This window comes from Sorex fumeus, unplaced genomic scaffold (genome assembly GCF_029834395.1).
Source record: "Sorex fumeus unplaced genomic scaffold, SorFum_2.1 ptg000021l, whole genome shotgun sequence".
Classification (NCBI taxonomy): domain Eukaryota; kingdom Metazoa; phylum Chordata; class Mammalia; order Eulipotyphla; family Soricidae; genus Sorex; species Sorex fumeus.
The window spans coordinates 12,414,124-12,439,892 of NW_026606078.1; the positions used below are offsets into that span (position 1 = coordinate 12,414,124).

Genomic DNA, 25,769 nt, shown 5'->3' on the forward strand with positions numbered 1-25,769 from the left:
TTATAGTTAGAATGATCAATGCCATGGATAAAGACACAATACTGCAAGCATCAAGGTCAAAGAAGGAAATCACATACAAAGGAGCACCCTTTAGATTCACAGCAGACCTATCAGAGGAAACCCTCCAAGCCAGAAGACAATGGTGGCATAGTGAAAAAACTCAGTGAAATGAATGCTTCACCAAGAATACTTTATCCGGCTAAACTCTCACTCAAACTCGAGGGAATGGTAAACTATTTTCTGGATAAATAATAGCTTAGGGACTTCATACACTCAAAACCAAACCCAAAAGAAGTGCTAAAGGGGCTACTATAAGACAAGACAAACCCCTACAAGTACAACAAACCCTTACAGAAAGATGATTAAAAAACTCCTTAACAACAATCTCTCTCAACATCAAAGTTTCTTTAATCAGTCATCTATTCTCAGGGTACTCGGGTTTTTTACCAAATTTTGGCTATTGTGAACAGTGCAGCAATGAACTTACAAGTGCAAATGACTTACAAGCAGTCAACATGGCGGACGCGAGTTCAATTCCTCCACCCCTCTGGGAAAGCCCGGTAAGCTACCGAGAGTATCGAGCCCACATGGCAGAGCCTGGCAAGCTACCCGTGATGTATTCTATATGCCAAAACACAGTAACAACAAAGTCTCCAATGGAGATGTTACTGGGCCCACTTGAGCAAATCGATGAACAATGGGAGGACAGTGACAGTGACAGTAAAATTGTAGGCTATAAAATCAATACCGAAAAGTCCATGACTTTCCTATATGCAAATAATGAGAGAGAAGAAAGCAACATGAAAAAAACAATCCCGTTCACAATTGTGCCCCAGAAAATCAAGTACCTAGGAATCAGCTTAACTAAGGAAGTAAAGGACCTGTACAAAGAAAACTACAAAACGCTACTTCAGGAAATAAAAGAGGACATGAGAAAATGGAAATATATCCTCTGCTCATGGATCGGGAGAATTAACATTGTCAAAATAGCAATACTCCCCAAAGGATTGTACAAATTCAACGTAATCCCTATAACAATACCCAGGACATTATTCAAAGAAATGGACCAAACACTCCTTAAATTCATATGGAACAATAAGCATCCACAAATAGCTAAAGCAATTCTTGGGAAAAAGAAAATGGGAGGAATCAACCTCCCCAACGTCAAATTCTACTACAAAGCAGTAATAATTTGAATAGCATGGTATTGGAACAAAGGCAGAGCCACGATGGTAATCAAAGTTGTTGACCAATGGAACAGGGTTGAATATACTGACAACTCCCACCAAACATATGATCATCTAATCTTTGAAAAGGGAGCTAGAAATGTGAAGTGGAGCAAGAAAATCCTCTTCAACAAATTGTGCTGGCAAAATTGGACATCTACATGCAAAACTATGGGCTCAGATCTCTACCTAACACCATGTACAAAAGTCAGATCAAAATAGATTAAAGACCTCAACATCAGACCGGAATTCAGAAGGTACTTTGAAGACAAGGTTGGCAAAACCCTTCACGACATTGAAGCGAACGATATCTTCAAAGATGACACACCACTAGCCAAGAAAGTGAAGATAGAGATAGACAAATAGGACTATTTTAAACTAAGAAGCTTCTGCATCTCAAAAGAAACAGTGACCAAAATACAAAGAGAGTCTACAGAATGGGAAAGGATATTCGCCCAATACCCATACAAGAAGGGGTTGATATCAAGGATATACAAAGCACTGCTTGAACTCCATAAGAAGAAAACATCCAACCCCATACAAAAATGGGGCAACAAAATGAACAGAAACTTTCTCAAAGATGAAATCCGAATTCAAAAAGGCACATGAGAAAATGCTGTACATCACTAATCATCAGGGAGATGCAGATAAAAAAAACAATAAGATACCATCTCACATCACAAAGGCTGGCCCACATCCAAAAGAACAAAAGCAACCTGTGTTGGCATGGATGTGGCGAGAAAGGGACCCTCCTTCACTGTTGGTGGGAATGCCGACTGGTACAGCCCTTTTGGAAAACAGTATGGATGATTCTCAAAAAATTAGAAATTGAGCTCCCGTTTGACCCAGCAATACCACCCCTGAGAATATGTTCCAGCGAGACCAAAAAGTACAGTCGAAATGACATCTGCACTTCTATGTTCATTGCTGCACTGTTCACAATAGCCAAAATTTTGGAAAAAAACCCAAGTGCCCTGAGAACAGATGACTGCTTAAAGAAACTTTGGTATATCTACACAATGGAATACTATGCAGCTGTTAGAAAAGATGAAGTCGAGAAATTTACATACAAGTGTTACTACATGGAAAGTATCAAGCTCAGTGAAATGAGTCAGAAAGAGTGGGACAGACATAGAAAGATTGCATTCATCTGGGAATTATAAAGTAACAAAATAGGAGACTAATATACAAGAATAGTCGAGACAAGTACCAGGAGGTTGTTGACTCCATGGCTTGAAGGTCAGCTGCACACACTAGTGGAAAAGGCAGCTCAGATAGAGAAGGGAACACCAAGTAAAGGATGTTGAGAGGATCCTCCCAGGATGGGAAATGCACCTGAATGTAGACTATAGACCGAACAAGATTGCCATTCAATGCCCCTTTTGCAAACCTCAGCATCCAAAAGGAGAGCAAGAACAAAAGGGAATGCTCTGCCACAGAGGCGGAATGGGTTGGGGAAGATGGATGTGGGAGGGATACTGGGATCATTGGTGGTGGAGAATGGGCACTGGTGGACGGTTTGAGGGTTCTCAATCCTTGTATAACTGAAACCTAAGAACGAAAGCTTGTAAGTCTAGTGTACCTAATGATGTTTCACTAGTAAATAATAATCATTCACTGTCACTGTCCTCCTGTTGTTCATCGATTTGCTCGAGCGGTCCCAGTAATATTTTGATACTTGTTACCGTGTTTTGATATGTTTGGCATGTCGAATACATCACAGGTAGCTTGCCAGGCTTTACTGTGAGGGCGACATACTCTCGGTAGTTTTTCGGTCTCTCTGATAGGTGCGGAGGAATTTGGGTAGGCCATAAATAATAAAAATAACAATAATAATAAATGAATAAACACATGATTCAAAATTTTAGAGTATGACAATATTGTCTAAGCTAAATGGGAGGATTGCCCATTGCTTTTTTAAAAAGCTATTTATTTAAAAAATATATTGGGGATTTAGTTGAAACACGTTTTTTTTTATTTTATTTTATTTTTTTTTTATTTATTGAATCACTGTGGGAAAGGTTACAAAGCTTTCAGGTTTATGTCTCAGTCATGCAAATATCAAACACATTTCCCTTTACCAATACTTATTTTTTACCATGAAGAACCCCAATAAAACCCCACCCCCCACCCCTCCCCGTCCCTGTGAGGCAGATGAATTCTAGTTAACACTCTATCTGCTTTGATTAGATTCATTGTTTCAATAAAAGATTCACCACTATTATTTAGAGTTTACCCCCCCCCCCAAATCAGACATGCTGAAAAAGCATTGTGAAGTGATTTGCTTTCTACAGCTGGGTTCAAGAATTAAATGTTGGTTTTGGATTTCTGCTATTTTACCTATTGATCCTGGAAGTATTTCTACTGAAAGTCAGATAGTTAAGAAATTGGTTTCTGTGTTCTGGAGTCGTGGCCTTGCTGGAAAGCCGCTCGCGGGGGGCAACTGGTGGCCTCGGTAGGGCGTGAAGGGCGGAGCGAAACGCCCCCCTTCCCATGAGGTTTTAGTCGCCCCCACACTCCCGGCTCATACCTGCTGTCCACAAGGCTCCCATGTGGCCGCCATCTTTCTTTCCAGAGGGAGGAGGGCGGAAGGGAGCAACACCCTTTCCCCTCTGGGCAGAAATGATTGCCTGGATTAACGCATAGTCCTTTCACTTTTCTGCTCCAAGCTGCTGGGTTCTGCATTAGGTCATTGTGCTTCTGGGGCTGTGGCCGTGCTGGAGAGCCGCTCGTGGGGGCAACTGGTGGCCTCGGTAGGGTGTGAAGGGCGGACCTAAACGCCCCCCTTCCCATGAGGTTTTAGTCGCCCCCACACTCCCGGCTCATACCTGCTGTCCACAAGGCTCCCATGTGGCCGCCATCTTTCTTTCCAGAGAGGAGAGGGCGAATGGGGCAACCCCCTTTCCCCTCCGGCAGACTTGATGGCCTGGATCAATGCATAGTCCGTTCACTTTTCTGCTCCAAGCTGCTGGGTTCTGCATTAAGTCCTTGTGCTTCTGGGGCCGTGGCTGTGCTGGAGAGCCGCTCGTGGGGGGCAACTGGTGACCTCGGTAGGGCGTGAAGGACGGACCGAAACGCCCCCCTTCCCATGAGGTTTTAGTCGCCCCCACACTCCCGGCTCATACCTGCTGTCCACAAGGCTCCCATGTGGCTGCCATCTTTCTTTCCAGAGAGGAGAGGGCGAATGGGGCAACACCCTTTCCCCTCTGGCAGACTTGATGGCCTGGATCAACGCATAGTCCGTTCACTTTTCTGCTCCAAGCTGCTGGGTTCTGCATTAAGTCCTTGTGCTTCTGGGGCCATGGCTGTGCTGGAGAGCCGCTCGTGGGGGGTGACTGGTGACCTCGGTAGGGCGTGAAGGACAGACTGGAACGCCCCCCTTCCCATGAGGTTTTAGTTGCCCCCACACCCCCGGCTCATACCTGCTGTCCACAAGGCTCCCATGTGGCCGCCATCTTTCTTTCCAGAGGGAGGAGGGCGGAAGGGAGCAACACCCTTTCCCCTCTGGGCAGAAATGATTGCCTGGATTAACGCATAGTCCTTTCACTTTTCTGCTCCAAGCTGCCGGGTTCTGCATTAAGTCCTTGTGCTTCTGGGACTGTGGCCGTGCTGGGGAGCCGCTCGTGGGGGGCAACTGTTGACCTCGGTAGGGCGTGAAGGACGGACCGGAACGCCCCCCTTCTCGTGAGGTTTTAGTCGCCCCCCACACCCCCGGCTCATACCTGCTGTCCACAAGGCTCCCATGTGGCCGCCATCCTTCTTTCCAGAGAAGAGAGGGCGAATGGGGCAACACCCTTTCCCCTCTGGGCAGAAATGATGGCCTGGGTTAACTCATCGTCCGTTCACTTTTCTGCTCTAAGCTGCTGGGTTCTGCATTAAGTCCTTGTGTTTCTGGGGCTGTGGCCGTGCTCCAAACTTAACTCTGATTTTCAGGGAGAAAGATTGGGTGGTTTACTTCTCATTGATCACTTTGTATATAGAGAGATGTCGCGCGGCCACATAAGCGGCCGCGCGGTTTTGAGAAAAAGTCCTCGTTCCCGCATACTCGAGCTGTGTTTGTAGAGGCTTCTGGTCACCGGGGTTCCATGTGGGGGAGGCGGGATGCGGCGCCTACTCCATCTGGAACTTGCCGGTGATCTCGGCTCTTTTTGGAACCTGTTTTTTCTTTTTTTTTTCCCTCCGGGATCCCGCACCCTCCATGTGTTCCTTCTCTTATGCTGAACGCTTCAAAGATGGCACTGGGGGGCGGGCTGTGGGCGTGACTTCTGGAATCAGAGGTTACCTGGGAGGTGTAGTCCGGCAGATTTGAGAAAAAGTCCTCGTTCCCGCATACTCGAGCTGTGTTTGTAGAGGCTTCTGGTCACCGGGGTTCCATGTGGGGGAGGCGGGATGCGGCGCCTACTCCATCTGGAACTTGCAGGTGATCTCGGCTCTTTTTGGAACCTGTTTTTTCTTTTTTTTTCCTCCGGGATCCCGCACCCTCCATGTGTTCCTTCTCTTATGCTGAACGCTTCAAAGATGGCACTGGGGGGCGGGCTGTGGGCGTGACTTCCGGAATCAGAGGTTACCTGGGAGGTGTAGTCCGGCAGATTTGAGAAAAAGTCCTCGTTCCCGCATACTCGAGCTGTGTTTGTAGAGGCTTCTGGTCACCGGGGTTCCATGTGGGGGAGGCAGGATGCGACGCCTACTCCATCTGGAACTTGCCGGTGATCTCGGCTCTTTTTGGAACCTGTTTTTTCTTTTTTTTTTTTCCTCCGGGATCCCGCACCCTCCATGTGTTCCTTCTCTTATGCTGAACGCTTCCTGAAACACGTTTTAGAGCACGAACCATCCCACAATATTAGATTCCATTATTCTTGATTCTTCTAGCGCAGGAAATGGAGATATCTTGCTCCAGAACACCAGAAAGTGATTATGAATGGGTGAGTAGAGCCAGTGTCTGGACCATTACCCAAAATAGGATCATACAGATGGAGACTTAGGGCTCTAACCACTAGGCACACAGAGCTCTGAGGAGAAAGAAACATCCATGTTCTTTGGAGAGACTCTCTAGAGAAATCCAAGCAGTTAGGAGGAAGCAAAGCACAGGCTATATGGTCAGCGTAGGGACCTTGCAGACCTTTCTCTTTTTTAGAATAACACATTTACCAGGATTTCTTCTCTGGTTGAACAAGAATGAAGTCCTAAATATGCCCCACCCACTCTTTCTATCCTGCCCTGAGTAAAGAATCATGATTCAGTTGTTTCCTACTTTATAGTTTGTTGAAAACAAATGCAAAAACACTTAGTGTGACTCTCACTGGTATGGGAGACTAAAGCTGCTGGGTTCAAGGAAGCAATATGTAGAATCCTGGCACCAGCTAAGCAAGCACCAGGTTGTTTAGCTGTTGGAGTCAAAGCTGTGGAGTCAAAGATGTGGGCACACCACATGTGGTCAAATAGGTACAGAGACCCCTTCTTGCCGTGGTGAATTGTAACCACTGAGTTGTCTTCCAGTATCCCAGCTGTTCTCAAGGTTTCTGTGTGAATGTTAGTGCTCCCACGGTCATGCATGCCCACACACAGCTTCTCTCTCTCTCTCTCTCTCTCTCTCTCTCTCTCTCTCTCTCTCTCTCTCTCTTTCTCTCTCTCTCTCTCTCCCCTCCTCCTTCCCCTCTTCCTCCTCCCTTGATCTCTTAAGAGGTATACACACAGATCACAGGGCAAAGTCAAATAAACCAAGTGTTTTCTAATGCTCATCAGGTCAAATTTTCTACTCATACACCTCTTCTCTGATCTCTTGGAAGATTGTTGCAATATACTCTATGTGATGCCCATGTTCCTAACTCCCGGAGGAGTACTTATAGATGCTAACTGTAAAAAAAAAAATCTAATTAAGGTGTCACAAACACCTAAGATGATTATCTATTTAGGAAAATGTTTAGTGTTTTTCAAGACCACAGTTTTGAGTATATTTAGGTCATTTTTCAAAAAAAATAGAATTTTTTAAAGTTGAGCAAGGTAAGTATAGCTGCAAAAGCTACCAACTCAACACTCTTTTGAATTCATCAACAGTTTTAAGTATTTGGTAGAATCAACCATGAATAATGATCCAGGAAAAACAAAAAGATTAGGTAGTCTGCTCGAGCGGGCTCAGTAACGTCTCCATTGGAGACTTTGTTGTTACTGTGTCTGGCATATCGAATCTGTCACGGGGAGCTTGCCAGGCTCTGCCGTGCAGGCGAGATACTCTCGGTAGCTTGCCGGGCTCTCCGAGAGGGGCGGAGGAATCGAACTCGGGTCGGCCATGTTGGCTGCATGCAAGGCAAATGCCCTATCGCTGTGCTATCGCTCTGACTACTTATCTGAGTCTTAAGACACATATCTTTATGTTTTGTGATAAAGTTTCCCTTTGCTTATTATTTCTTTGTTCTCTGTGCAAATATATTTTGGAGTTTTATTTGAGTTTTGCTTAGTTGCTAGATAAGTTGTTCACTTTGAAAATAGTTGATTATTGGCCATATCTTTTCACTCATTATTTTAGTTTAGGAAAAGTTCATGTGATATTTTAGAATTTTTTTCATATGACTGAAATTTTTTTTAACCAAATGTAGACACATTTAATTGTGCAGACACCAACTGTCTAAAATCACACAAACCTTTACATTACTTAAAATATTGTTCTTTTCCTTGGCCTCTATGTGCTCAAATTTCCCAGAGGGTTGTTTTATTTTCAAATCATGTGAGTAACCAGCTGACTCAACTTCTTTAAAGAGTCTGGGACACATAAAATTGATATCACTCATATGTGACATAGCACTGTAGCACTGTAGCACTGTAGCACTCTCCTCCATTGTTGTTTGATTTGCTCGAGTGGGCCCAGTAACATCTCCATTGTGATACTTGTTGTTACTGTGTTTGGCATATCAGATACGTCATGGGGAATTTGCCAGGCTTTGCCGTGTGGGTGAGATAATCTCGGTAGCTTGCTGGGCTCTCTGAGAGGGGCGGAGAAATAGAACCTGGGTAGGCCGGGTCGGCCACATGCAAGGCAAACACATACCAGAGCAAGGACAGACCTCAGAGGGGGAGAGAACACGACCCCGGCCCCGGCCCTGGCCCCCACCTGGATATGTGACATATACAGAATAAATAAGGATATGAGCAATGTCCATTGATAAGAAACCATGGACACTGGATTAAAGATATGAGAGGGAAGGGTGGAGGGGAGAGAAGGAGTTGTGAAGACACAAGGGGGCAAATGTGTTGGACATAAACACATAAGGGGTGGCCAAGGGAGCATCAGTATGCACCCAACCCATCATTGTCAACCAACAAGGAATGTGTATATGGGTGAGGTGGAGGGATTGTTGAAACAGAGGTGATAGTGGGTCACAGAGAGTTTGATGGTGGTGCTGTTTGGTAAATTATACACTAGGATCATAAATTTAATAACCACTGTAACCTAACCCTACTACTTAAAATATAAAAATGGTAATTAAAGGAAGCAGAATAAATTTAAGAAAACAATAAAATCACAGATATACATACACTAAGATTCAATTACAATATACAGAAATTATGAACATACATTACTGACTAAAGCAAATGAACAAACATTTCAAAGAATATCATCAAAGAAAATGATGATACCAATGTTTCCATAGATTTACCACATAAAGAATCTAAAAATAACTACAGCAAGGAGGAAAATCTTTAAAATTTACACCATGAGGCATTATGCTTAGTTGTAATTTAGGGTTCTCAAGGGCTCTCCTTGATTTACAGGTGGTTTGAATAGATGCTGGGGTAGTCAGTGGGCAGAATCTGTGGCTGACAAGGCGTTTTCACTGGCTTGCATCTAATATTGTCACTGACGAGCATCAGTTGCCTAATGGGAAGAAAGGTCATCCTGTTACTCTGTAGGTTTCCAACTTGGAGCCACTGTTCCTCACATTTCTTTCTCTTTTTTTGTGTTTGGGCATTACACCCATCAATGGTCGAGGGTTACTCCTGGCTCTTCACTCAGGGATCACTCCTGGCAGTGCTTGGAGGACCATATGAGATGCCAGGGATTGAACCTGGGTCAGCTGTGTGTAAGGCAAATGGCTCCCCCTCCCCAATTCACTGCTGTGCTATTGCTCAGGCCACCACCTCACATTCCTTGAGACAAACATTTCCCTACATGTAGCAGTTCTTCATTTTTGGATTCACCAAACTGATAGAGGACAAGGTAAGGGAAAGTGCTGAGTGGGCACAATTAGCCTGAATAAGCCCTCTCTTCTTAGAGTGAAGAATAAGACTCAGAGTAAACTTATCTATGATATCGCTATGGTGCTTTGTTGAGGAAGAAAGTGTAGACAGATCTAGTGGCAAACCAAAATGTTTTTTATTGTCATGGGGATGAGAATAAGGCCAGGGATCCAGCCCAAGACCTCTTACCTGCAAGACAGGTGCTCTGCACCAGAACCATGCCCTCCTGCCAACACCAGTTATACTGTGCATTTGAGAAAGAGGGAAAAAAACCATTTTCAGGACAGCAAGGTAGCTCATAGCTTGAGCACATGATATGTAGGCAAAAGACCCCGGGTCAGTGCCCCGAATATCACTGGGGCAAATCCTGCATGCCAAAATGCCATTTTTACTTTGGAACCGGTGAATGCGTAGGAGAATGAAAAAGTGAATTCTTTATGCTAGCCACTCACTCTTGGACTAGGATAAAGTTCTGAGATTATTGGGGGCAACAGACATAGCCCAATGACCAAGCATATGCCTAGCATGTTAGATGCTCCGAGTTCCATCCCTGGCACCAAATGCCCAGAAGAATGTGGGACACCAGATACCCATCCCAGTTCTGCTGAGGGTGGTCCCTTAAAGAAAGATTACTACCAGAGTGATAGTACAGCAGGTGGGACTCATGCCTCGCATGGGATTGACCTGGGATTGATCCTCATATGTAGCTCTGAGTACCACCAGGAATGAGCTGTAAGCCCTGAATACTAGCAGGTGTGGCTTAAAACAAAGGCATTAAATTGCTTTTCTATACCAGCTTTGGCAGGCTGGAATGATAGAACAGCGGTAGGGCATTTGCCTTGCACACGGCCAGGAAGACCCGGGTTTGATTCTTTTGCTCCTCTCGGAGAGCCCGGCAAGCTACCAAGAGTACCTCACTTACACGGCAAAGCCTGGCAAGCTACCCATGACGTATTCTATATGCCAAACACTGTAACAGCAAGTCTCACAACGGAGATGTTACTGGGCCCATTCGAGCAAATCGATGAACAACGGGAGGACAGAGCTACAGTGCTACAGTAACTTATAGATATTTTATATGAAAATGATAGAACAATTATCTTATGAACATAAAAAGTTTAATCCTCAAAAACCCACACCTTTATTTTAGCATCATTTAAAAATAATGATAGGTCACACCAGGAAGAAATGATTTCTGATCAGCAATAATGGTTTGAAACGTGGACCTTAATGCTCCAACCATATTAGCAGAATGAACATTGGGCCAGAGTGAGATACAGGGTTATGAGAGGCTAGGGACAGTTTTTGTCTCACTTCTCCTCTGCCTGTGTCACTGTGGGTTAAACAAAGCTGCTCCCACTACCATGGTCAGCACCACAGTAGTAGTCGGCCTCATCTTCTGCTTGGATGTTCTGGATGGTCAGAAATCGGTCCAGGCCAGATCCTGATCCCGAGAAGCGATCAGGGATCCCTTCTCCCTTGGATCCTATCTGACCATTAGGACCCACACGCATTACAAACCGGGGACCTTTTCCTGGGCCTTGCTGGTACCATTCCACACCATAGTTACTGTACCCACTGCTCAGGGTACAGGTAAGCTTTACTGAGGTTTTCAGAGAGGCAGATGCTGAAGGCGCTTGAGTCAGAACAGGCTGAGAGAGGGACCCTGAAAACACAGACATCTGTTAAACCCTTTCAAAAGGTCAGCAAAGAAGAACATTACTGCTGTGTGGGGCAGGAAATTTTCTGTAGTTTGTAATGAAGACAAATACTCTCACCTATGCAGTGAAGGAGGAAGGAGAGGAGAAAGAGTGGAGTCCCGGCCATGGTGCAGAAATGCAGGACTCTGTGAGACAGGTTTGTCTCAGGTTTCTTATACCCTCAGACTCAGGGAAAAGCCCCCCACCGCCCCCCCATGCAAATGTGCCCTTCCTCTCTGGTCAATCAACCTCCTTCTGGCCCCTTGGTTCCCTCCCTAGTCTCAAATTTTGCTGCACTGCCTCTGGGTTGATTTTGATAAGAAAATACCCATGGGGATAGTGAGAAATCGGTGGCTGGGTCCAGTAGCACTGAGAAGGGACCAGATGACAGGTGTCTGATTCACTGGCTAACAGCCTCCTCCACATCACTAAGACAAGGTGCACAGCGCCCTCTGCTGCCTCGGATTGATAACATCTTTCACCAGAAAGTTGGTGACTTTCACAGAGGCCCCTGCCTCCCTCAGAGCTTGACCTCCTCCCATTTCTGCACATCAAAGAACAAATTTCTTAATATATGCAGCCACCTACCCCATCTCATTCAACGCTCTTCTCTTTGGTTTTTCCCTGGAATCAATAACAGACCAGCTTGTAAAGAGTGATAAGAGAAGGGGGTGTCTTAGATTAAAAGTACATGGATAAAAGCACAGAAGAGAAGAAAAAGGTAGTTCAACCATGAACCACTTTCTAGGCTGCTCAATAATCAACTTCCCATTTCCCACATGATCCTCACTAGATCTACCTAATAAACTCTAATGAGTGTTTGGAATTACAAAGAAACTTGGCATTTTCTAGGAAAAGGGATCAACAAAATGCACCTTGAAGGTTTTTATTAATTATTTTTTTAATTATCAAAAGATAAATGTTTATTCCTATAGCACAGCCATATGTATGTCTGGGGAACCTTGCAAGAACATATATTTCATTTCATAAATTCTTCTGCATATACAGGCAAAAAGGTTGAGGAATTTATTGTTCTCTAACTTGTTAATCAGTTGTGGGTTCAAAGCCCCAGTTTGGATATACTTATCTTCAAACTATCCCTGAGCACATAGGAAAATATTACCTAAGAAGGATTATGTTGAGAAGAGGTGTTCAAAGTATCCTTGAATCTAAGACAATGAGCTTTAAGTGAGTAGTTATTTCTTCCTGATTTCTGGAACATAACTGGTCTGTTTAGATTTTCCACTTGCTTGTCATTAAATTTTATAAGGTTGCATAACACATGATTTTTCCAACTTTTCTAGGTTCTCCAGTTTACTGGCATGCAGTCATTCATAAAAACATTTAGGATCTTGGTATTTTTGAGATAGTTATTGTAATTTTTGCCTTTTCACTTCTCATTTGATTTATCTAGTTTTTATTTTCTCCCTACCTGAAGGTTAGTCAGATTTGTTTCTTTTGTTCTGTTCTAGACATTTCTCTTATTCTCCGAAGATATAAATTCTCTCATTCAAGAACAGATAAAGGGTTTTCAAATTGTATACTTTGGGGAAAAGGGTGGAAGTATATCTAGAAGTGCTCAGGGCTTGATCCTGGCTCTGTGTTTAGGCAACTGTGGTGCCAGGGTTCAAACCCTGGTTGGGCATGTACAAGCCATGTGCCTTACCCTCTAGACTCTCAGGTGCCATAAAAAATCTACCCTTAAATGCATTTGCTCAGGAATAATTGGCCATCGTAGTTTTTGAATTGGTATCTACTCTTTTAAATTTTAGGCATTGTGATTTTAGGCACTGTTAGTGGTAGTGGTGATGAATAAAACATTTCACATCCTCCACTGCAGTGTCTACCTCCCTCCACCATTGCCCCAGTATTCCCCTTTAGCTTTAGCTTACTGCTAAAGACCAGTTCTCAGTTTCTGTAGTCTTTTCTCACTTGTTCTTTCCTTCCTGTGTTTCCTTGTATTGTCACACAAGTCGCTCTGTGAAGGTCAGTCCCTTACTGATCTTCCATCTGGCTGGTATGTCTAATGCTAAGAGAAGGGTCATTGGGTTGATCTCAATGTATATCAGCGGGTCAAATAGTAGTGACTTAATAAAATTTTCTGCCCTTTCTTTTGATGTTTAAGTGTTTTTTTATTTTTTTTTAATTTTTTGAAAATTTTTATTAGTGAAACACCATGAGTTATAGCTGTAGACTTACAAATTTTTGTGCTTGGGTTTCAGTTATACAATGATCCAGTGCCCATCTCTCCACCAGTGCCCATTCTTCATCAGTTACATTTTTTAAAAAATTTTTGTTAGTGAAACACCTTGAGGTACAGTTGTAGACTTACAAATTTTTGTGCTTGGGTTTCAATTGTACAATGATCAAACACCCATCCCTCCACCAGTGCCCATTTTCCACCACCACGGGTCCCAGTGTCCCTCCCACCCCCCATCATCCAGTCCCACCCTGCCACTGTGGCAGGGTCATTTACTTTCCATTGATCACTTTGCATATAAGGTGGCTTACGCAGCAGCGTGGTTCTGAAAAAATGTCCTGGTACCCTATGCCAGAGCCATGCTTGTAGAAGCTCAAGGTCACGGGGATTCCATCTGGAGAAGGTGGGATGGCAGCACCTACCCCATCTGGGACCTCCCGGAGATATTGGCTCTGTTTGGGGCCTGGAGCATTCTTCCTACATGTTTGTTTTTAATCAGGAACTTTTATTGCTTAAAGAAAAACAGTTTGTGTAATTTTTGCTGCTTGAATCATTAGAATGGAGACTTCAATGAACATACTCCTAAAGGAAAATTAATTTGTGAGAACAAAAGAAATAAAAACAAAACAAACAAACAAAACCCTTTATCTGTTCTTGAATGAGAGAATTTATATTTTCCTCTTTAGGAAACCATTTTGCAAATTGTTATATGGAACTAAAGAATTTTGCATATTCAGTTCATTCAAAATACACATCAATAATCACAGTACAGGTATTATCACTACACTACATTGTACTCTGATTCTAATTCCTTTATTATAGTTAGTTTCTTTAAATTAATTTTTTATATTCTAATTTCTAGAACCTTTTTTAAAAATATTTTAATTTTTATTAGTAAAACAAGGTGAGATACAGTTGTAGACTTACAAATTCAAATTTTTGAGCTTGGGTCTCAGTTATACAATGATTGAGTACCCATCCATCCACCGGTGCCCATTACCACCACCAATGCGTCCAGCATCCCTCCCACCACCACGCCCCCCATCCCACCCCACCCTTGTGGCAGGGCATTCCCATTGGATCTCACTCTCCTTTTCGGTGCTGTGGTTTGCAAAAGAGGCATTGAGTGGCTATCATGTTCGGTCTATAGTCGATTTTCAGTATGCGTCTTTCACCCTGGGAGGGTCCTCCCAACACCCTTTGCATCGTGCTCCCCTCTCTATCTGGGCTGCCTTCTCCCTCAGCATGTGAGGCTGGCCTTCAAACCATGGAGTAAACCTCCTGGTACTTATCTCGGTTATTCTTGGGTGTTAGTCTCCCCATTTGTTACTTTATATTCCCCAGATGAACGCAATCTTTCTATGTCTGTCCTCTCTTTCTGACTCATTTCACTTAGCACGATACTTTCCATGTAGTACCAGTTGTATGTAAATTTCATGACTGCATCTTTTCTAAAACCTACATAGTACTACATTGTGTAGATGTACCAAAGTTTCTTTAAGCAGTCATCTCTTCTCGGGCACTCGGATTTTTTCCAGATTTTGGCTACTGTGAACAGTGCAGCAGTGAACATAGAAGTGCAGATTTCGACTATACTTTTTTGTCTTGCAGGAATATATTCCCAGGAGTGGTATTGCAGGGTGAAATGTGAGCTCAAATTCTAAATTTTTGATGATCGTCCATACTGTTTTCCAAAAGTGCTGAACCAGTCGGCATTCCCACCAGCAGTGAAAGAAAGTCACTTCCTCACCACATCCATGCCACACCGGTTGCTTTTGTTCTTTTGGTTGTGGGTCAGTCTCTGTGGTGTGAGATGATATTTCATTGTTGTTTTGATCTGCATCTCCCTGATGTTTAGTGATGTAGAGCATTTTCTCATGTGCCTTTTAGTCATTCAGATTTCTTCTTTGGAGAAGTTTCTGTTCATTTTATCACTGCATTTTTTGATGGGGTAGATGTTTTCTTCTTGTGGGTTCAACCAGTTCTTTGTATATCCTTGATATCAACTCTTTATCAGATGGGTATTGGGTTAATATCCTTTCCCATTCTGTAGATTGTCTTTGTATTCTGGTTATTTTATCTTTTGAGGTGCAGAAGCTTCTAAATTTAAGATAGTCCCGTTTGTTTATCTCTGTTTCCATTTGGTTGTTCAGTGGAGTGTCGTCTTTGAAGATACCATTAGCCTCAATATCTTGGAGGGTTTTGCCGACCTTCTTTTCAATGTATCTTATGGATTTTTGCCTGATGTTGAGATCTTTAATCTATTTTGATCTGACTTTTGTGCATGGTATTAAGTCGAGGTCTAAGTCCATTTTTTTTCATGTGGTTGTCCAGTTATGCCAGCACCATTTGTTGAAGAGGTTTTCCTTGTTCCACTTCACATTTCTTATTCCCTAGTCAAAGATTAGATGTTCATACTTTTGGGGTTGTGTGTACGGATATTCCACCCTATTCCATTGGTCTATGGCCCTGGATTTGTTCCAGTACCATGCTGTTTTAATTATTACCGCTTTGTAGTAGAATTTGAGGTTGGGGAGGGAGTGCCTCCCCATGTCTTTTTCACAAGAATTGCTTTAGCTATTCGTTGGCGTTTGTTGATCCATATGAATTTCAGGAGTGCTTGATCTATTTCTTTGAATAATTTCATGGGTATCCTTATAGGGATCGCATTGAATCTATATAATGCTTTCGGGAGTATTGCCATTTTGACGATGTTGATTCTTCCTATCCATGAGCAGGGGATATGTTTCCATTTCCCCGTGTTCTCTTTTATTTCATGGAGTAGCATTTTGTAGTTTTCATTGAAGAGATCCTTTACCTCTTTAGTCATACTGATTCCAAGGTATTGGATTTTCTGGGGCACAATTTTGAACGGGATTATTTTTTTCATGTGCTTTCCTCTCTCTCATTATTTGCATAAAGGAAGGCCATGGATTTTTGGGTGCTGATTTTATAGCCTGAGACTTTACTGTACAAGACTATTGTTTCTAGGAGTTTCTTGGTCGAGGATTTAGGATTCTCGAGATATACATAATATCATATCATCTGTGAATAGTGAGAGCTTGATTTCATTCTTTCTTATCTGGATACATTTAATGTCTTTTTCTTGCCTAATCGCTATTGCAAGTAATTCCAGTACTTTGTTAAACAGAAGTGGTGGTATTGGGCATCCTTGTCTTGTGCCTCGTTTTGGAGGAAAGGTCCTTAGTTTTTCCCCATTGAGGATAGTGCTTGCCATGGGTTTGTGGTAGATGGCTTTGACTATCTTGAGACAAGTTCCTTTAAAACCCATTTTGGTGAGAGTTTTCATTATAATCGGGTGCTGTATCTTGTCAAAAGCTTTCTCTGAATCTATTGATATGATCATCATGATCACTATCATGATAATCCTGTTGTTCGTCGATTTCCTCGAGCAGGCACCAGTAACATCTCCTTCTTCCTAGCCCTGAGATTTTAAAAGAGCCATTTCAATGATCTTTCAGGATTAGGAGAATGAGACCCATCATTGTTACTGGTATTTGGCACGGGAAGTTTGCCAGACTCTGCTGTGGGCAGGATACTTTTGGTAGCCTGCCAGGTTCTCCAAAGGAAGAATAAGATAATAAGATGTCCCATGGCTGCGAATGCGGCCATGCGCTTACAGGAGCTGGGTCTCTGCGTCTTGGCTGTTGATGGCCCTGGCGGCAGCTGGTGGGTGTGACGCCTACCTACTGGAAGATGGGGGCTCTGGGTGCAGAAGCCCAGTCCCAATCCGAGTAGGCTTGGAGACCTCAGCCCCGGAACCCGCATGCCTGGGTTCCTCTGCCAGTTCTTTCATGCATGAGGCCCATCTGGACGTGTGGAGAGTGGTTTCCCAGTATAGCTGTAGCTGGCTCCAGAGGGCCTCAGCTGCTGGTGCTCTGCTCAGGGCGTGGAGGGGGGAAGAAAAACTCAACCCTCCCCTCTCCAAGGGGCCCCAGTGAGGACAGCCAGTCGCAGGGGCAGGAGACTCTGTGCTATTCACCTCTGGGAGCTGGGTTTTATAGTCTCTGCGTCTTGGCCATTGATGGGACCAATCTGTCGCTGGTGGCAGCTGGTGTGTGTGGTGCCTACCTACTGGAAGATGGGGTATGGTCATATGGTTTTTATTTTTACTTTTGTTGATATGATGGATTATGTTGATTGATTTCTGAATGTTAAACCATCCTTGCATCCCCGGCATGAATCTCACTTGGTTGTGGTGTATGATCTTTTTGATGAGTTGTTGGATTCTATTTGCTAATATTTTATTGAGGATCTTCACATTTGTGTTCATCAGGGTTATTGGCCTATTAGTTTTCTTTGTTGGTGGTGTCTTTGTTGGCTTTAGGTATCAGGGAGATATGTGCCTCATAGAAGCTGTTTGGGAGAGTTCCCGTTTTTTTCAGTTTCCTAGAAAAGCTTGAGGAGAACTGGCAAAAGGTCTTCTTTGAATGTTTGGAAGAATTCACTACTGAACCTTTCTGGGCCTGGGCTTTTGTTTTTTGGAAGACTTTTGATTACCGCTTCAGTTTCCTTGATATGAATGGGTTTATACAGGTATCCCATGTCTTCCTGGTTCAATCTTGGGAGATTATAGGAGTCCAGGAATTTATCCATTTCTTCTAGGTTCTCTTGTTTCTTGGCATACAGACTCTCAAAGTAGTCTCTGGTGATCTTTTGGATTTCATTGGTTTGTGTTATAATATCCCCTTTTTCATTTCTGATTCTGTTTGTTAGGGTTCTCTCTCTTTCTTTATGAGTCTTGCTAGAAGTTTATCAATCTAATTTATTTTCTCAAAGAATCGGCTCTTGTTTTCATTGACCTTTTGGATTGTTTTTTTGGTTTCCATGTGGTTAATTTCTGCTCAAAGTTTTATTATTTCTTTTTTTTGGCCAATTTTGGGTTCCGTTTGTTGGTCTTTTTCTAAGATCTTGAGTTGTGTGGTAGGTTATCTATGTAGGCCCCTTCTTCTTTCCTTAGGAATGCTTGCAACACTATAAATTTTCCTCGTAGCACAGTTTTAGCTGCGCCCCATAGGTTCTGGTAGCTCGAGACTTCATTCTCATTTGTTTCCAGGTATCTTTTCATTTCATCCTTGACTTCCTTCCTGATCCACTTTTTGTTCAACACTGAGTTGTTTAATTTCCAGGTGTTTGATTTGTTTTTCGATGTCTGTGTGATTCGCTTCTATCTTGAGCACATCGTGGTCTGAAAAGATTGTTGATACTACTTCTATAATCCTTATTCTATTGAGGTATGTTTTGTGGCCTACCACGTGGTCTATTAGGGAGAATGTTCCGTGTGCACTGGAGAAGAATGTGTATTCTTTCTTTTTGAGGTGTAAAACCCTATATAGGTCTATTCACCCTCTTTCTTCTATTACTTCCTTCAAAGCCAATGTTTCCTTGTTGAGTTCTGTTCTTATTGATCTATCCAAAGGTGAAAGGCAATATTGAAGTCTCCAACTACTATTGTGTTGCTAGCAATGTCCTTCTTAAGATCTGTTAGCAGTTGTTTTAAGAATTTAGATGTTCTGTTAGAAAAGATGGAGTTATGAAATTTACATACAAGTGGTACTACATGGAAAGTATCATGTTAAGCGAAATGAGTCAGAAAGAGCGGGATAGACACAGAAAGATTGCATTCATCTGGGGAACATAAAGCAACAAAAAGGGAGACTAACACCCAGGAATGGCTGAGATTATTACCAGGAATTTTGCTCCATGACTTGAAGGCCAGCCACACGTGCTAGGTGAAAAGGAAGCTCAGATAGAGAAGAGACCACCAAATAAAGGGTGTTGTGAGGACCCTCCCAGGGTGGGAGAAGCATGCTAAAAGTAGTCTATAGACCAAACATGATTGCCACTCAATGCCTCTCTTGCAAAACACAGTACCCAAAAGAAGAGAGAGAGAACAAGGGGGAATACCCTGCCACAGAAGCAGGGTGGGACGGGGGGGATGGGGGTGGGGGAGATGCTGGGACCCGTGGTGGTGGATGATGTGCACTAGTGGAGGGATGGGTACTTGATCATTGTATAACTGAAACCCAAGCACAAAATTTGTAAGTCTATAACTGTACCTCATGGTGTTTCACTAATAAAAAAAGAAAAAAAAACACCTCGATATCAGATTTAAATCTTTAAGTTACATTGAGGAAAACATAATGTCTATGGCATTAAAGCTAGAGGCATCTTTTATGACTCAACAACATTTCCCAAACAAGAAGAAACAGAGCGAAATGAGACTAAAAAAAGAAAAAGAATTTAGCTGTTCCCTCATTAAGTGCGTATACATTTAAGAGTGTGATTTCTTCCTGTTGTACATATACCTCGATAATAGAAAATGACCTTGGCTGTCCCTTCTAATCTTTTTTAACCTGAAGGGTTTCCTCTGATAGGTTTTGCTGTAAATGTTAGGGGTGCTCCTTTGTATGCGATTTCCTTCTTTGACCTTGCTGTTTGTAGTATTGTGACTCTGTCCACAGCATCCATCGTTCTGACTATGATATGCCTTGGAGTGTTTTTATTTGGGTCTCTTTTAGCTGGCACCCTTCTGGTTTCTTGGATGTAGATGTCTGCATTCTTGAACTCCGGGAACTTTTCAGCAATGATTTCTTTGACTGTGGCCTTTTCATTGGGGTGGCCTCCCTGTCTTGAAGATCATATTTCTGAGGTGTTTTTGGAGTTGTTTTTCTCTGTGCCTGCTCCTGAGACCTGTATTCCATGGATGTCTATATAAACCCTTGGTTTTAAGCCCTGGAGGTCAAGCTCTGACCTGCTTCGTCAGGACAACTCTTGGCCCCAACTAGTTGGAATAATAAAGTCTCAGTGTGTATTTTGCAATCCTGCTGCACTCTTTGTCTCTCGGATTACTGAGGGGTGGTCTCGGTCCTAACAACATGAACATAAAGATTGATGCTGGGGGCCAAAGTTATATTGTGATTGAGATACATGCCATGAAAACAGTCAACCCCAAATGGATTTCTGGTATCACATTCCCTCCAAACTCTACCAGGAATAATTTCTAAGCCCAATGCCAGGAGTCCAACCATAGCACCTCTAAGCATGGCCCAGAAACCTCCCTCCACCCCAATATACAAATATATTGTTGTTTTGGGCTTCCATTTATATTTGTTTTGACCATATACACCGAGCATAGAGGCCATGTAGTGTTAGGATCAAAACTGCAGTTTCATAATTAAAGTTTTTTCTCCAGCACTCAACCATCTTCTTAGCCTGGCATTTAGACTTTATGTTGATTATTTGGCACAATTTGATTCATGGATTGCCAACAAATTTTCAAATATGAATCTCTATAAAAATAGTTAAAATACAAGAAAATTTTCTTCTTAAATATTAGAGCTTTGGGGCTGGAGTGATATCACAGCGGGTAGGGCATTTGCCTTGTACGTGGCCAACCTGGGTTCGATTCCCAGCATCCATCTGGTCCCCCAAGCACTGCCAGGAGTGGTTCCTGAGTGCAGAGCCCCTGTGCATCGCTGAGTGTGACCCAAAAAGGAAAAAAAAACTTAAATATTAGAGCTTAAAAATCCCCTGGCAAAATATTTAAACAATCTTGGCACATTAACAGGTTTCATGCCCTAGCTCCTGAAACTCGTCTTGCTGCCCCACACTTGCAGGTGAGATTCATCTCTTGGTTGCCATCCCTGACCTTATTCAGAACAGAAGGCAAATCCCCTCCTTCAGGTTGGGCCCTGGAGCCTTCATATCTGACCTCCACAATACTCAAAGACCTAGAGTTACATCTCCTGAAACTGGAGGGTCTATTAAGCACGTTTCAAACTGCTCACAGTAATACTTCCTGTCACTGGTTGAAGATGACAAAAAAATATAGAGAGAGCAACTCAGTGCTTAAATCTTTGGTATTTAAGAGCGCTATAAAAAAAAAAAAGAGCTCTGTAGTACTGTCCTGCCATTGTTCATCGATTTACTCGAGTGGGCACCAGTAACGTCTCCATTGTGAGACTTTTTACTGTTTTTGACATATTGAATATACCACGGGGATCTTGCCAGGCTCTGCTGTACGGGTGAGATACTCTCGGTAGTTTGCCAGGCTTTCCGAGAGGGACAGAGGAATCGAGCCAGGGTAAGCCGCATCCAGGGCAAATGCCCTACCCGCTGTGCTATCGCTCCAATTCCAGGTTTAAAACCATTTCCCTGCCTGTGTATTCCAACTGTAGCCAGCCATGGAGCAATAGTCAGCCTCATACATAGGCTGCAGCCCAGAGATGAGCAGAATTCCTGCATTGGCAAAGGCATCTTTGGATTTAGAAAAGTGACTGCCATAATACTTAGCTATAAGTTAAGAACATGGTCATGGACAAATTCTGTCAGGATCCAAAAGGTAACAACTAGATTAGGACCCTGCTGTGTTAGGAAAGATTCATCTGTCCTGAGCACAGCAGTCTGAGATCTATAGTGAGAGGTCTCCAGGAGAGACACCCTAAACGTTGAATGTATCTCTTACTGTGTCCATACAAAATAATTAATATTAAGAAGTAGAATTAAGATGTTAATTAATTTATTGGACTATGGAAAAGAGAAAAACCCTTAAGTGGAATTTCAACCTTGAGCTGATCTCCAGGCTGCATGAGATCAGAAAGGGCTTTCATATGTTAATTGTGCTACCTGACCTGGGTGTGGTTGTTTCCCCCATGAAAAATGTTGGAAGAGAGACTAGAGAGACAGGTTGCAAGATGGAGCACAGAGAGATTAGCATGGAGGACAGGAAGAGATGGGAATGAGGGGCAGTGTGAGACTGGAATGGGACTTGTAGTGAGACTGGAATAGCAATTGGGAAGAATGGAATAAATGGCAACTGATCACCAACCAGCCTGGTGGCCGTGTTCTCTCCTTTATGAGTCTGATGACCGCTGGAGGCCTGTGTTATGGAAGCAGCAAATGGCTACTGAAAGCACTTGACAGGAGAGAGACTCCACACTGAAGCCAATCACCCACCTTTCTATTTTGTGAATACACAATGTTAGTCCATCTATAAAGGATCTTTCTGTCATGCAAATATTCCCGGAGATCAAAATAAAAATAAATATCAGAGGCATTATATTTATTCATATGTAGAGGATCTTCATGCTATGAGTAAGATGGCCTTTGTATTTCAAACCTGATAATCTCTAGTTTTGTCTGGTGTGACAGATTTGTCTTCTCTACTTTGCTTTATAAATGTCTGAGATTCCAAATTATTCAAGAAATAGACTTGTTTTCATCTACCATAAAGGACTGAAAGACACAATTTTGAAAGGCATTTCTGCTCCTATACTCATTGCAACAATATGCATTAGTCCAAAACTAGAAACAAACTGAGTTCAACATCAAAAAGGAGGATAATGAAATCATAGTATATGTAAAAAATGGAATATTATGCAAGTATAAGAAAAGATAAATCATGCAATTTGCTACTATGTGGATGAAATAAGAGGTTATTATGGTGATTGAAATTAGTCAGAGGAAAAGGACAAAGACACAATAATATCTATTATCTGTGGGATATAAAAGAAAAGAAAATAAGGGAATGTCAAATGGTCAAAAGCAACAAAATCTAACAATTGGTTCAGAGCTTATCTTAACCAAGACAGGGGACAGGGCATGAGTCTCCATGTGGAGTGGATAGCTGGATGAAAGTCTTGGAATAGTAGTGAATGGAAAGAGGTACTCTGGTGATGGTTTGTTGTTGAAATGATGTAGCTCTGTCCTCCCATTGTTCTTCAATTTTCTTAGCAGGCCCAATAATGTCTCCGTTCTGAGACTTATTGTTACTGTTTTTAGCATATCGAATAAGCCATGGGGAGCTTGCCAGGTTCTTCCAGGCAGGCGGGATACTCTCGTTAGCTTGCCGAGCTCTCTGAGAGGGACAGAGGAATTGAACCCAGGTTGGCCGCATGCAAGGCAAACGCCCTACTTGCTGTGCTATTGCTCCAGCACATATGTGGCATGTAAAGAATAAATGAGGCTATGAACAATATCAATTGATAATAAAATTTAGACAATGAATTAAAAACATGAGAGGGCAGGGTAGAGGGGAGGTAAAGAGTTGTGAAGTCATAAGGGAGCATATGTGTAGTGTTTAAACACATGGTGGGGGGGGCAAAGCCGTAAAATAGTTTTTACCCAAATCATCATTGTCAACCAATAAATAATGGGGCTATCGTTGAGGTGGAAGGAAGGTTGAATCAGCAGTGACATAGGAACAGGGATAGAGGGTCACAGAGATTGGTGGTGGTACTGTCCAGTAATTTATACACTAGGATCATAAATTTAATAACCTAACCCTACTACTGAAAATATAAAAATAATAATTAATGGCAGCTGAACAAATGTAAGATCACTTGACCACTTGACTTCCCGTTAATCATCGATTTGCTCAAGCGGGCGCCAGTAACGTTTCCATCTGTCCCTGTGGCATGCTACTATAGCCCAGTGGTGTCTGTTCATTCTACGAACACGAAGAGCCTCAAACCGATCGTTCATGATCTTGATGAAGAAGTCTGACCATCTGGTAGGTGGGCGGCCACGTGGTCTTTTGACATCCCATGGAATGCAGTCGGTAACGGCTCTAGTCCAGCGGTTGTCTCTAACTCTCATTACGTGTCCAGCCCATCTGATTTTTGACGCCTTGGCAAATGAGACAGAGTCCCTGATTCTTTATTGTCGATGGAGGTCGGAACAAATTTAAGAAAACAAATTTAAGAAAAGTATGAAATCACAGATATATATATATATATACACTAAGATTCAATTGCAATAACACAGAAATTATGAACATACATTAATGACTAAAGCAAATGGAGAAGCATTTCAAAAAATATCATCAAAGAAAATCATGATACCAGGTTTCTATGGACTTACTAGAGAAGGAATATAAAAATTACTACAGCAAGGATTAGAAATTTTAAAATCTATACTATAACGCATTGAGCTCAGAACTATAGACATTTTATAATATTTTATATTTTATAATATGAAAATGATAAAACATTTATCTCATGAACATAACAATTTAACCCTCAAAACACAACACCTTACTTTCAGCATTGTATTAAATAATGATAGGAAACAACAGGAAGTTTTGATTTCTGGTGATCAGTAATGATTCAAAATATGAACCTCAATACCACAACCATATTATCAGAATGAACATAGGGCCAGAGTGAGATATGGGGTTATGAGAGGCTAGGGACAGTTTTTGTCTCACTTCTCCTCTGCCTGTGTCACTGTGGGTTAACCATTGCTATCACCAGCTCCACAGTAGTAGTCGGCCTCATCTTCTGCTTGGATGTTCTGGATGGTCAGGAACCGATCCAGGCCAGATCCTGATACCGAGAAGCGATCAGGGATTCCGTCTCCCTTAGATCCATACTGACCATTGGGACCCACACTCATCACAAACCGAGGGCCTTTTCCCGGGGTCTGCTGGTACCATCCCACAATGTAGCTACTGTAGCCACTGCTCAGGGTACAGGTGAGCTTTACTGAGGTTTTCGGGGAGGCAGATGCAGAAGGTGTTTGAGTCAGGACAGGCTGAGAGAAGGACCCTGAAAACACAGACAATGGTTAAGCATTTTCAGAAGGTTAGCTAGAAAGAGCATTACCATTGTGAGGGGCAGGCAATTTTCTGTAGTTTGCAGTGAAGATAAACACTCTCACCTGTGCAGCACAGGAGGAAGGATAGAAGAAAGAGTGGAGTCCAGGCCATGGTGCAGACACACAGAACTCTGTGAGACAGATATGGTTCAGGTTTCTTATACCCTAAGACTCAGGATAACCCACTCCATGCAAATGTTCTCTTCCTCTCTGGCCAACTAAGCTCCTTCTTGCCCCTTGGTTCCCTCCCAATATTCTGGCCTCAAATCTTGCTGCACTGCATCTGGGTTGGGTCTGATAAGAAAATACCCATGGGGATAGAGAGCAATCGGTGGCTGGTTGCAGTGAGCACTGAGCAGGGACCAGATGACAGGGGTTTTCTTTCCTATTTCACAGCCTCCTCCACACCACTAGGGTAACGTCCACAGTGCCCCCTGCTGCCTCAGATTGATAATGTTCCTGAGCTTGTCTCTCAGAAGTCTCTGCCTCCCTCAGATCTTGACCTCCTCTCATGTCTGCACAAGGAAAGAACAAATCCCTTTACACATGCAGCCTCCTACCTCACCTCATTCAATTCTTGTCTCATTGAACTTTTACTGGAATTAATAGCAAACCAGCTTGTCAAGAGTTCTTAGAGAAGGGAGTGCCCCAGATTAAAAATTCACGGATAATAGCACAGAGGAGTTGAGAAAATGTAGTTCATCCATGAAGTATTCCTAGGTTGCTCAATAATCAACACCTCCCATTTCCTATATGATTCTCACCAGATATACCTAATTAACTCTAATGAGT

General features: G+C 42.8%; 2 gene segments (V, D, J or C); both read right to left on the minus strand.

Moving 5' to 3' along the window:
- Nucleotides 1-10,798: 10,798 nt before the first annotated feature.
- LOC130022791 (immunoglobulin lambda variable 9-49-like) lies at nt 10,799-11,285 on the minus strand. The segment is given in 2 exon segments: nt 10,799-11,124; nt 11,237-11,285. Coding segments are annotated over 2 exon segments (375 nt in total).
- A 13,329-nt stretch (nt 11,286-24,614) lies between these two features.
- Nucleotides 24,615-25,089, minus strand: LOC130022877 (immunoglobulin lambda variable 9-49-like). The segment is given in 2 exon segments: nt 24,615-24,928; nt 25,041-25,089. Coding segments are annotated over 2 exon segments (363 nt in total).
- Between the last annotated feature and the right edge of the window lie 680 nt (nt 25,090-25,769).